The 13779-nt window shown below is 42.6% G+C and overlaps 1 protein-coding gene across 1 annotated transcript in view; it reads right to left on the minus strand.

The window, feature by feature from the left end:
• Positions 1-13779, minus strand: part of rsrc1 (arginine/serine-rich coiled-coil 1) — a 110067-nt gene that overhangs the window by 46260 nt on the left and 50028 nt on the right. The window contains exon 6 of the mRNA XM_084559179.1: positions 8321-8372. Coding sequence (XP_084415305.1) covers positions 8321-8372 — 52 coding nt within the window. The remainder of the gene's footprint in view (positions 1-8320; positions 8373-13779) is intronic.

The following is a 13779-nucleotide window of genomic DNA, read 5'->3' on the forward strand; positions in this document are numbered from 1 at the left end:
ATCACAGCTCTGCATTCCTTGCATTCGGCTTCCCTCTCCACCCCCTTCCAAAAAAAGCCCTGAGCGCCTGCCAGCGGTCCAAGGTAATTAAATTACTTAGCAAAGTTTACTTAACAGTAAATGGTTAGCAAAATTTAAGGTGATTGCAAATTTGCTTTCATTCCACTTCAATGGCCGGCCTGTTTAAGGCTCGTCTGCAAATAATTAGCACATACATTTGCATCAAAATCGTTTAAACCATATGTTGCAAAATTATGGAAAGCAGCAAATTAAAAATATTCTTTTCTGTTATGGAAATGTCTACATGTTGAGAGGGAGAGAGGGAGGGAGAGAGAGAGCGAGGGTATCACCGTGTCTCTCCAAACACCAAAAACAAGGAGGAGGCAGGAGGGTGCGAAAATGATTCAGTTTGGATTTGAACATACTCATGACGCTCTTTTTCAAGAGCTCACCAGATGCTGTTTGAAATCTGCCCACAGAAGAAAAACAAAGCTTTCTCAATCTCTCACTCTCAGACTCTTTCTCACACACATACGCAGAATCAGAGAGTTTCCTCTAAGTGGCTCTGTCTAGTACACTATACACTGCTCCCTAAGGCAAGGCACGGAAAAGCTGTACATTCATTTGACAACCTCAACCTTCAATATTAGATGAGCATCGCTGAAATAAGGATGCCTAAAATGAAAAACATGAAATCTAGCAACTAAATAAAAACCGAATCACACTTTTATGCTTCTTTTGGCTGCTACTGGGTGATTGTTTTCTCGAGCTGTCAAATAATTGTGAATGAAAACTGTGTGGGGGGAAGAAAAAAAAAAAAAGCCAAAGGAGATTCCTCCAATGTTTTGTTTTGTCCAACCAACACAATAAAACCAGAAAATATTTAATATACAACAATACAAACTTGAGCAAAGCAGTAAACGAGAAGAAGCTGGAAATAGAGACATGTTTGACCTCAATGAATATTCTATTGTAGTTTATTTCCTTATTTTAATTATGGCTTCTATCTGCATTACTGATACATTTGTCTTGATTAAATGTTAAGCCACAGAATGTCAGAAAGTTTGAAACATGACCGTAACAATTACAGATCCTGAACATTTTGTCTGAACCACTGACTTTATATGATGTGAAGTCGCCCAAGGGGGTTTCGAAGCTCTGTGTGGTGGCTCCGGGCCGTCGCCATATTGCCTGACGCCACCTAACGCTAGGCTGATTCCATAAAGGGCAAAGAGGCGGCGGGCGAGTGGGCATCCACCTGTCACTCAAAGCGGCTACAGCCTTAATTATGTATGACTTTAAGCCTTGATAGTATTTAAACAGGCGAGTTATTTAAAAAAAAAAAAAAAACACATTTCTGGCTTCATTTTTCAGCCTCAGGGTTTGTTACTTGTCAGAAACACAAATACAGTTTGTTAAATACATAACGGTACAAGAAAAAGAGTGTGAATAGTGAATAATTTCCTAATAGATGTCTGAGTGGGACTCATAATTCAAGCTGATAAGGACTTATTCCAGCAAGGCAATGAAAATGAAATGCTATCAAATTCTCCTGAAGTGCAAAAAGTTTCTGCCTCAATGCAAATGGGATTTCTTTTTAATTTATTTTATTTTTTCTAACAACGGAGGCTATTTGTCATTTAGTGTTGTAGTGAAGGGGTTTCCTGTGTTGTAGCAGAGCTCTAATTTCAATGTTAAATTGGTTTATTCATCGCTGCAACATGTATTGCAGGTAAAAGCGCTGAACCTTCCCTTCATCAAAGAAAAAAAAATAAAAATCAGGGCGCAGCAGGACCTGTGTTTATTATAGCCATAAAACAAACCAAAAATCAATTGTACATAAACCTCTGATGCGTGCAGTCCTTATAGGTCACTCGGCCCTCCCTACCATTGACGGACACCTTTGAACCGAAAGACTTATATAATATAGAAGAACAGAATAAAATAAAAATCCACTTGTCGGCAGAGAGGACCACAGAGATCTGTTTCAAACAAATCCTTTCTTTAAGCTCGCATGCACCTTTAAGGCTTCTTTTGGGAAGAGGGGAGCTCGAGCCTCTTACCATGACGTACGGCTCTCTAACTGAGCTGGACAAACCCTTCCATCCATCCACCCCGCTCATCTGGAGGTCAGTCCGCCTGCCACCAAGTGTCAATCTGCATCAGGGGCTGTTTGTTAAAATCTTATTCAGGTATTTGAGTCCCGAGTAAGTAGAGGCCCCACAATCTTTCTCTCTCTTTCTCTCTGTCTTTTTTTTTTTCCTCTCCAAGACGTAATTACGAGTGTTGACTGGAACAGTGAGGTAATGGCACATAAATCCAACTGATCAATGGTTGCAGACACTAAATTACAGGACACCCCTGCGCCATTAACCTCCCAAAGGACGACAGGAGACTGCATTCCTGCACAGATGCAGAAGGGGATTTCTGCTGCAGTTGTGTAGTTGTTTCGCTGATTTGATTATGGTTTGAAGCCATGTCGTTACATCTCCAGCAACACGTTCACAAAACAACAGTCGCCACAACGATGCATCTCTCTTCCGATGAGTTGTAAAGATCAGGATGCTGGTTTTAAAAACGCATTCACGATACATTCGGCTAATCTTGTCAACGGGACAGGCAGGTTTTAATCATTAAACTATGTGAGTCATGATCAGCTGTTTCTGCTCCTTCTGATCTTTTCCTAAACGGTTAAATCGGAGAATGAAAATTCAGCTCGAGTGATGCTGCAAAACAGAAATGTACACTTAAAAACAAGCTAGTTATTTACAGCCCAGAGTAAAGTGGCATGCTGCTACTGCTGCTGCTGTCACAATAACATATTTAGTGACATAGATGTATGTAAGTAGTAGTTATTACTGGGTAATTCCCTTGTGTGCGTGTTTTTTTTTTTTTTTAAACAAAGAAAATCCCCCTTTGAAATGAAGGTCACCGCTGACTGGTGTTTGTGACAATCACCTTAGTCATGCCATACAAAAAGCGGTGCCCTAACAGGAGTGACAGCAATGTGATGAAGATGGATAACGTGTGATAACTGTAATTCACCACCTCACAAATCCTGTGCTGCATTCCAGCGACGACTGCTAAATCTCGGGAGATAAAAGTGGAGGAGAAAAGAAAGAAGGACTGAGAAAAATATTCACTCTGAGAAATAAAGACTTCGGCCACGCAAAGAGCCGGGTCTTGCCTAAGTCTCCCCCATCCCCGTCACCTCTTATCCTCGCAGAACAAAGGGCGGCAGCCTCCTAAATGTGGCGCATTAGCCCTTTAGTTCCAGAGGGGGTAAGGTGACACCCTCCATGTATGTGGTCTGTTCAGCACACATCTGTCAGGGCCTAAGGGGGTGGGGAGGGGAGGTGGGAGGGACAGCGGGAACTAGAAGCACAGGGAAGACGGAGGGAAGAAGCAAAAAGCTGGAGAGAAAGGGTGTGTGTGTGTGTGTGTGTGTGTGTGTGTGTGTGTGTGTGTGTGTGTGTGTGTGTGTGTGTGTGTGTGTGTCTCTTCAGGACCCCTGCTGCGGCAGTGAAGCTTAATACCCTGTATTTACTGTGGAAGAATTAGTCCTATTGCGTGATGCTGCTAAGCTTGGCTGATCACCCACCGCTTGCCTCTTTATGCTTGTCACTCAATAAAAAAAAAATATTGAACAGATGAAAACATACAACAACAATCAGGAACGATACAACTCTAATAGATATGCTCATAAAAAAATAAATGCACCGTCACAGACCAGTAAAGAAGGAAGAGCAACACCTGTAAACATTTAAACACAGAGTCAAACTGGTGCTAAGGCGGCGAAATGGTTTCGGACAGAGTACTTATCATTAAACTCTAATGTCATTTGTTTAGTTCTGCCTCATTTTTTAAAAAAACGTCTAAGAATAAAGCTTTTAAAGACACATTTAAAGACACTGATTCCAAATTTGACAATGAGTTTAACTTCTAGGGCCTCCCTTAAAATAAAGAAAAAACTTATTGTGTGTTTCATTCAGGAAAATATTATATTATTTAGTTACAAGTTATAAAAAAATAATAATAATAATATAAGCTTGAGTTTTTTGCTTTTTTGAAATAATAATATTTCATCTATTTTACAACTAAATTATTGATATAAGTCTGGGAGACGTATCACAACTTTAAATTATGTTGATTTAAATGGCATTAATAAGTATCAAATTATAATTACTTTGCAAATTGAAATTTCTTAATTTTGCTGAATATTAGTTGTGTTTTGTAAATTGTATGTCTTTTGAGACCAAAAGTTAAATGAGTTGTATTCATCCACTTTGACTAAAGACACACATTTAATCTAATATGCTCCTTGACTTGAAGACTGAGGCACTGAAATAACTTTTTTAGGTTCATTTGAAACATAAAATTATAGCTCACATTATGAACCAAACAACCTCTGATGTGCAGCTAAAATCCAAACTCTGAAGACTTTTCCCACTACCACCTCGAGCCAGGTGTCAAACCAGCAGAAGAAGTTAATTCAGACCAGTGGAGCCCATCCAAGTTCAAGCCTCTGATGAGATCTTAAGGACTGTTTGTTTTGCTACTGTCAAAGGTTCAAACAGGGAGAAGAAGGAGGTTTTGATGACCCTTGGCCCCTCAGGTCCTAAGTGGGTGTTCTGCAAACACTCCCTATTGACATGTGGATGAGGAGGAGAGGCCGCCGCTGCTGCCGCCGCCGCACAGCGCTTATGCTCATTTGAGTGGAAATGGACACTGCTATGAAAAGAGTAAAGAACCGAGCAAGTGGCTGAAAAGGAGAGAGTATAATACATGTGTAAGGTTGTCTGTGGTGGTTGCTGTGTGAAGTATGTATGAATGAAACTTTTGAAAACAGAAACTCAGACTGCTGCACTGTACTGGATGTGTGTATCCACTGTGTGTGTCAAGAGATGTTCAGATGAATCCAGGCACCGAGAACGAACTGCAAGAGTACTGAATAACAAAAAAAAATAAACTGTACTGGTATCAAACAATGAAAGGAGCCATGTGGAGAAAAACTCGACATGTGTTTGTGTGTCACATATTGTTGCGGTACTGGTTATTACATAAGATGTATATATTTAAACGTCCTCAATGGCAATCTGTGCAGGATGTTCCCCTGTAATCTGGCCAATAAAATCTACTATAACAATAATATTATAATAGTAATAATAATAATAAGTTGTTTTATAACTGCTCTCTTTTAACTGTGACTTTTTGAAAGACAAATATTTCAGAAAGAGTCATATCATTATTAATATTTCTACGTAAGTATGTCCCTTATGCTTACTATGATGGCAATAAGGGGCATTTTATTCTGATAAAATGTGTCTACATAATAATTATTACAGTTACAAATAATGAAATTGAGAAGAATGATCTTATTATTGATTAAATTAATAAGTGAGGTTGTCTTGGAAATAAGTGGTGTGTGTTTGTGTGTGTGTTTGATATGTAGGCCAAGCAGGAAGTGACCCATAAACATATCCATCCAGCTCTTTCATTGAGGGCCAGGGTTGCCCTCCTCATCCCACTCCACACACACACACACACACACACACACACACACACCCACACACACACACTCTCTCTCAAAGCCCCCAGTGAGCGCTAAGCAGGCCAGCGGGCCAGCCGAGGGGGCTCATTACAGGTCCACAGAGCCCCCCAACACAAAGGCCTGAGCCGCTTTAGCCATGGGATGATCTGCTCTCTACTGACTAGAGAGAGTCCATAGACGGACAAAGGGAGGGAGGGGAGGGGAGGGGATGGGAGAGAGAAAGCGGCGGAGGAGAGCAGAGGAGAGGAGAGGAGAGCTGCAGGCTTTAAGGATGTCAGGAGACCCCGAGAGAGAAAGCCTGGCGGGCGCTCAGAGAGGAGCGGAGGGAAGGAGGAGGAGGCCTTAAGCTCCACGGCTACGTCAGGACATTAACATTCACACAACCTCCCAACATCTGCTGCTTCCTCCTCGGCCTCCATCCCTATCTCCCTCTGCCCGCTAACAACCCTGGAACAAAGACAGTAAGGCAGACAGCGAGCGGACGGATACAGTAGACGGACCGGGACAAGAGAAACAGAAGTGGTGAGACAGATGAATTTAGACGATTTGGCAGCGAGAGACTTAGCAGCTGGAGGTTCAGAGGGCTTCAGGAAAAAAATAATTATCTTTAATATTTGTAATTACACAAACATGACTTAAATTAACCAGGGCACAAAAGCAAAGTAAATAAAATGATACTAAATCAGCCTAAGTACTCAATACTAACTGCTTTATCGAGTTAAAATCTGTTGTCCATTTGTATTTTACTGTCGGTCTTTATATGTGACATGATCACAGGCACCCGGAGGCCTGATGCAGGCCAGCCTATGGCGAAGACCGTCTCTGACTGAGCCATAAACCTGTTCTCCTGGAAGCCTCCAGGAAAGAAGAGAAAAACCAGAGACATGTCCAGCGCATTAAACCCTCTCCTCTAGTCCCGCGTCTGGCCCTGGGCCTGTGTCTCTGCGCCGTGGCCCAATGCACTCAGAGCCACATGCTCAGTTTTATGACGCTTCACCACCATTAGTACAACATTAGCCTTGAGGTACAACGGAGGGGATGTTTAAGAGCACACATCAGAGCGAGGGCAAACTTTCATTTGTCCAAACTTGTGTTGTAAAACAGAAGTTAAATTGTCTCTAATCCCCACGTGTAAACTATGCTGAGTCAATTTAAAGTACGATGAAGTAAGTAAAACATGGCTCACAGAGTTCAAATCGATGAAAGCACATCAGGGGATGGCAGTGTTGTTCTGTGGCCTACGCTAAGGCTGAACAAGTCTTAAGTGAGGTAAGTATGTGGCTGGCGGGTGCTTTATAGATGATGTATAGATGCTTGGTTCTTTCATATATTTCCTGTGGTGAAATTAGAGCCCCGTTCTGAAGTGCTCTGTGTGTGTGTGTGTGTGTGTGTGTGTGTGTGTGTGCGTGCGCGCATGACTGTAAACATGAAGACATCTTTCTCCACAGTCAATCTCTGCCTGTCACATCTGGCTCGCAACTCTACCCCTCGAATACACACTGGAATATATACACTGCGTGCATGGTGACATCTATGACTTATGTACTGGGAGGAGTGTTTGAAATTAAGCTGCAGTGAATATGGGCCCAGAAGCACTCAGCGCCGAGAGTGTGTGAGTGTACGCGTTTGTGTGTGTGTGCGTGTGTGTGCAGTGAGGGGTGGAGCGTGCGCGGAGGAAAACAAGCATTAAAACCCATTCAGGCCCACGGTGAAGTGTTCATACAAGAGACTATAGTTCAATTCCAACATTACAGAGGCGCAGCTATGAAACATGGCTAAAAATAAGGTTTGCATATTTTCTGTTTATTTCTCGGATATATAAAGTACATATCTGGAAACGTAGTCTTTTAAAAGAATGGCTTTATAACAGATCGGTGCAAGAATTATTGTTTTAACGCTCACGCATACTTTACATATGGAAAGCACAAGTGCTGGACTGTCCTGCTTCATGGACAGTTAGTAGTGACTTTAATAAATGGGCAATAATCAACATTATCAGCAAAAAAAGAGATTCTGTCCAATCACAATTAAACTATAAAATAAATTGCTATAACGCATAGCTATAGGTGATATCAGGGAGGTATATTTATGAATGACAGCAGACTTAGCCTAGACTTAGCAGATGTTTCTACAATGGTTGAAAATGACAGAAAAGACCCATGTCTGCCGGGAAAATAAGTGACTGTGTCCAGTGGGACAGAGTATAGAGACAGGCTCTATTAGCACTGCGCTATAAAATGATTTAATCGATTCGTTTGAATTAGTGGTTTAGGGTTAACGTTTCTGCCCGTTGAAGATCCACCGCCTTTGCTCCAGTAGTGGGCTCAAATAGAAGCATGCGGCCAGGTGGGAGAAATGTTGCGTTTTTCTACGAGATGATGCACAAGACTGAGGCAATAAGGTGGAAAGGCCGGGGTTTATCCACACGTGGAAAACTTTCAATCTCCGGTATGTGCTACAAAGCCACAAGTGTTTTGTCGAAGTTGCTTGGACACTTGAAAAGGCAAAAGCAAAAATGGTTTTAAATCTTTTTTGTTTTGTCATTTGGAGTTTTGTTTTGACAAAAAGAGGAAAAAAAAATGAAATCGTAGCTCGAGTTTGGTGAGAAAATTGCTTATCCCTAGGCTGCACTGCACAATATCTTCACCCGCTGCCTTCAAATTAGCATCTCTAAATGAGTGAGTGACCACAACTGCTAAGTTCAGTTCATGGCTACAGTGACGTGAACTGGGACAAGAAAGAGATAAAACAATGATTTTATTCACTTACCTGCAGCCTGCAGGACCAACTGCATTCGAACTTTAGCTTGCTCTGCGGGAGTCTGCGGAAGAGTGAAAAACAAGGAGAGGACAACAATAAGCTGATGTTTTGACTGGAGTTAAGTTTCTTGGACAGAGATCAATGGCGTTTGTGTGTTGGTTGGCGGCATGTTAGGGTCGACAAACACTTGTGGACACAAAGGCTGTCCCCCTCACTGCTTGAGATATCACAAAGCACAGTTTGTCACAGACAGCCGCAACTTCATCTATGCAATCTGGCTCTAACACAGCGTGGCCCTTAAGCTACGATATATTTTACCCAAGATAATCTTTAACTGCAGCCATTGGAGTGAAATGTTCCCTTAAACTGTCCTCATAGAGCACCGAGGGACAACTTCACCGAGCTGCTAGTTTCATCCTCTGTAAAATCCCCGCTAGTAAAAAAAAAAAAAAAAAACAACACGCAACATCTCCGACACACCAGGGAGAATCAATGAGGAAGAGATGAAGAGAAATTTAGAGACAAAGAACGAGAGAGAGAGAAGTGAGAGGGGAAGAGAGAAAACAAAAGCTGCTGTAACAAGTCTTCGGAGAGTTGGATGAGAGGGCACAGAGAGCACATTTTACAAAGATCACAGCCAAAGACTCAACATATTCCCCTTCCCATTGTGTGTGCGAGTGTGTGTGTGTGTGCATCAGAAACATTTAGCGGGCATGAAACAGGGGAGGGCCCTGTGCTCTGACAGCTGTATTGGGAGGCACAGCCCTTTTTTTCTTGACATGCCCTCAAAAGGGCCCTGCTGTAATTCCAATATCATTGCTATTAGATTTCACGGTCTTAATTGTCAAGGAAGAATGATGGCTGCGACAGGGCACCGAGCTATAAAAGGCGAGCGCGCCGCAGATTGCTCTCGGAGGTTTTTTGGCGGCGCGGCGGCAGGGCGGCCCTCGTTACCATGCAGCGGCGGAGGCTGTGTGTAGGATTAGAGAGAAATTAAATGCTAATGGGGATGGGATCTGAATCCGCTGCCTGGGAGCATCATTTAGACGACAGGGCCGGGGCGTCGCTGACAGGCAGCGCTTGCTTCCTCCCTCCGCCTCCTCCTCCTCCTCCTCCTCCTCCTCCTCCACAGACAACCCAGCTCTTCCTCCATCACCCGACGCACAGCAAAAAATCTGATTTATCAAACTGTAAACTTGTCACTTTGTAAAAATGTCACTTTTCGGTGGCAGTCGGGGGAAATATAATGACCCCCTTTAATGTAGTGATGTCAGGGTGCTGTATCCTAGATGGAACGCACATCAAGGCACAGACACAGACAGAGGCGCACTTTAAGCAGCATGGATGTGTGTGTGTGTGTGTGTGTGTGTGTGTGTGTGTGTGTGTGTGTGTGTGTGTGTGTGCGCACATCCCCTGTTAGCAGGTGACACACCGGATCACAATCACGAGGACTGGTACTGCTTGACAGCCAAAATTACCAATCGCGCCGAAGAAGAGGAAGAACCTCCGAGGCCTTCATCCACACGCAGATTTACACACACATGCTTTAAAAAGGAAAAGGAGGGAGCGCATGCCACAAAATAACAGTATTGGTCCAGATTCAAACCCAGATTAAAGGTCTTAGCGCGCCGAAACAGTTACGACGACGTCACTCAAAGCACGCTGCTTCACTATCCCGATCGCCTTAGTTACAGTTTATTACAACGCCCACTCTGTAATTACATTAGCATTTGTTTACATTAGCCTTGAGGCATGTTTAAGTCCAAGCTAAATGCTAAACACACACAAACACACTCTTGCCAATTCCTCAAGGAGTAATAAAATAATCACACTACTGCTTCCACTGAACACTGTCTGGCAGGGATGAAACTCTTCCAACATCAGCGATTAGACCGTGGCCAAAGGGATGCAACATGTTTGGGAATTTCAACAGAGAGCATAAAAGCTGTTTTGGACCTTGTGAGATCCTGAGTTTAATTTCCCTAAACATAAACGTAGTAAAGTGAGAGTGAAACGGTGTGTTTCCTGTCCTACAGTGGTAAATGACAGTTGACAGGACAACAGGCTAATTAACATCAAGTTACCATCACATGTAATGTAAAAGAAATCATCTCACAATTAGACAAACGATAAAGGACACACAAAGTACACACACACAAACGCTCTATTTTTTTGTTCTAATTCACACATAAACGCCCAGCTCCCTCTGTGTGTAATTCATTAGTAAACCATAAAAAAGGCGTTAATTGTGCTCCCCAGAGGCAGATCCATGGCCCCCTCACTGGGAGAGAGGCAACCCGCTGCATCTGAAGTGGCTTTGCCCCTCAATTAGAAACGTGCCTTTCTGACGTACACAAACAAACATGAGACACCAGGAGAAGTTGCGTGTGTGTGTGTGTGTGTGAGAAGGGTACTAGTGTGAGCAGTGCTTTCCTTACAGAGGATGGAGATGATAACACTGTGAGGAAAAGGGGGGAGAGACAGAAAGAGACAAAAGATAAGACAAGGAATAAAAAGTTGCTTTTGTTTTGTTCTGGATATGTCGACAAAAAGACGCAGAGGCACTGTTGATATTTGTTGTCTTGTCTTATACACCGATCAGCCACAACATTAAAACCACTGACAGGAGAAGTGAATAACATCGACCATCTTGTGACAATTCAGTTTTCTGCTGGGAAACTTTTAGACCTGGCATTCATTCGTGTGGATGTAACTTAGACATGTACCACCCACCTAGACCAAACCAGGAACCCCCACCCTACAGCAATGACACTCCTTGATGGCAGCAGCCATCCCCAGCAGGATGCAACCTGACACAGACACACACACAAAAACAGTTTAGGAACAACAAAAAAAAAAAAAAAAAGAAAAAAGAAAAACAGCACAAGGTGTTGCCCTGGCCTCCAAATTCACTAGATCCCAAACTGATCAAGTATCTGTATAATGATCCACAGAGGACTCTCCCCTCAACCCACAGGACCCAAAGGCCCCCACTAACAACACAGGACACCCTCAGAAGGCCCATGTCCATTCTCTGAAGAGTCACAACTGTTTTGGAAGGTGGTCATAATGTTATGCCTGATCGGTGTATATATATATTTTTTTATTTTAAACTCCTTTCTACATTTATTTTAATAAATTGAAGCCAAAAAAAAAGAACTATAAAAACATGATGAGGAACACAGAGGTATAGGGGACAAAAGACAGGATCAGATGCCGCTGTCAAAAGCAAAAGTTTTATGACGTAGACTTATAGAGACTTTCCTGTTCAACGGTGTCATGTTACAGAGCTTTTCATAATGTTAGTCACGTTGTGCTGGAGTTGGTCTGCTCTTCAAGAGGAATTGAAGGTTCTAAGTTAAAGAAACTGTGGACAAGAAGACCGACTGCAGACCCAGCAATAAACTGACCAATGGCTTTGATCACCGAGTCACAGGTTTCATAAGAACAGACAACTTTTCAACTTTCCCACACTAAAATTTCCAAGTGGTACATTTAGGTAGGTGTGGCAAAAAATAAAATGATCGCTTTCAAGAAGAGGTGCTGGCTTTCATTTAGTCTATAACAGAGACACGAAAGCAGGCAGGAATTTTTTTAGTCTATGTCGACAATAGTAAACTCAGAGGATATCAATTAATGCCTTTTACAAAATGAAATAGATAGTCATTGCAACTCTCTCCCTCCCTCCCTCTCAAGGTGTAAAGAAACACCCATTAAAAAAAAACATCCTCCTTTTCAAACGGCTGCCACAAAAGAATCTACTATTATTGGACTACTCTTGCCAGCAGTGACACCCACACCCTCTTGCCGCCCGCTTTAAATGTGACGGGAAGTCCAGTACGCTTGCACTAGGCCTCCAGCTTGTTCGCTTACCTCACTACAGTGACGACAGACACACCGGGGCACGCTTAGCTGAGCTAAGTGCCCGTTGCCTGTCCCATTAGTCAAAAATAAACACATCCCATTAGAAAAATAAATTACCCACACTGCGCTTGGTAAAAACAATGCTACCCTTAGTAATGAGGCACCGCGTGCAGGAAATTTAATCTATTTTTAGTCATGTCCTGGTCTAAGAGGCTGTGATTATTATTATTATTATTAGTGGGCATTTGGCCGACCAGACAAAACAAAGTGTGACAGAGCTTGCACACACAAGCAAAGGTCAGATAGGTCATCTCTGGTCAGACTCTGGTCAGATGACAGGACTACAATCTCAGTAAGTGATTTATTTCCTCCATCAGACCACAACAAAAGGAGCTAAACTGGAGCAAACGGAAGAAAATAAATCTTCATGTTGCTACAAAGGCTTTAAAAGTACAACAGTCATCCTGTCCTGACATAATCTGTCCTCCTCTTTGTTTTTATGTAATCACCCTGTCAATCAGTGATTGCCAGACCATGTCAGACTCCCGGCTGTGACGAGAAATGAACAAAAACTGTGAAAGTTAAGGAAGAGAGCAAGAGGAACAGGGCGAGGAGTGAAGCACTGCTGGTCTTCCTGATGATTAGTTGAGCTCTTGAGTCGGCAGACACAATAAGCCATCATCTTCCTGGCAGCTCGGAGGAGCAGCAGGCAGCTCAACTCATCTCAACAACTACACGACTTAACACAACATGAGGGGAATATGCCACAATGCAAAATAAATAAATAAATAAATAAAACAGACAGGGGAAAAGAAGTAAAATCTATTTTATGTCAAATTACAGTTCAAAATGAGAACATGTAGTTCCCTGAAAAACACTTTAAATTTTGGAATTTCTATCGGCTTCATGACAAAATGCATTTGTTCACTCCTGAGTGAATTTTTAGTAATTTTACACTTGATAGCAACACATTTTTACATACCTAGCCTCATAGGCTACTACTGATTATTATTTGCCAAGCTATTATATAACAATCAGCCACAACATTATGACCACCGACAGGAGAAGCGAATAACACTGACCATCTTGTGACAATACAATGTTCTGTTGGGAAACTTTTGGACCTGGTATTCACATGGATGTTACTTAGACATGTACCACCCACCTAGACCAGACCAGGCACCCCCACCCCATAGCAATGACACTCCTTGATGTCAGCAGCCATCCCCAGCAGGATGCAGCCTGACACAGGCACACACACAAAACTGGTTTAGATACAACTCGAAAAAAAAACATGAAAAACAGCTCAAGGTGTTGAGCTGGCCTACAAATTCTCTAGATCCCAAACTGATCAAGTATCTGTGGGATGCAGTGGAACAAGACTGGACCACAGAGGCCCCTCTCCTCAACCCATAGGACGCAAAGGCCCCCACTAACAGCGTTAGCGGGGGCACAAGGGAGACCTACGCAATATTAGGAAGGTGGTCACAATGTTATGCCTGATCTGTGTATGTGTGTACTCTCTTAGCGCAGGGATAGACCAAATGACAGTCTTTCAAAATGCTGTAGGTTTAAAGCTGAGCTGAAACTACGGGAAACCAGGT

Source organism: Chelon labrosus, assembly GCF_963514085.1.
Source record: "Chelon labrosus genome assembly, chromosome: 13".
In the NCBI taxonomy this organism is placed as follows: domain Eukaryota; kingdom Metazoa; phylum Chordata; class Actinopteri; order Mugiliformes; family Mugilidae; genus Chelon; species Chelon labrosus.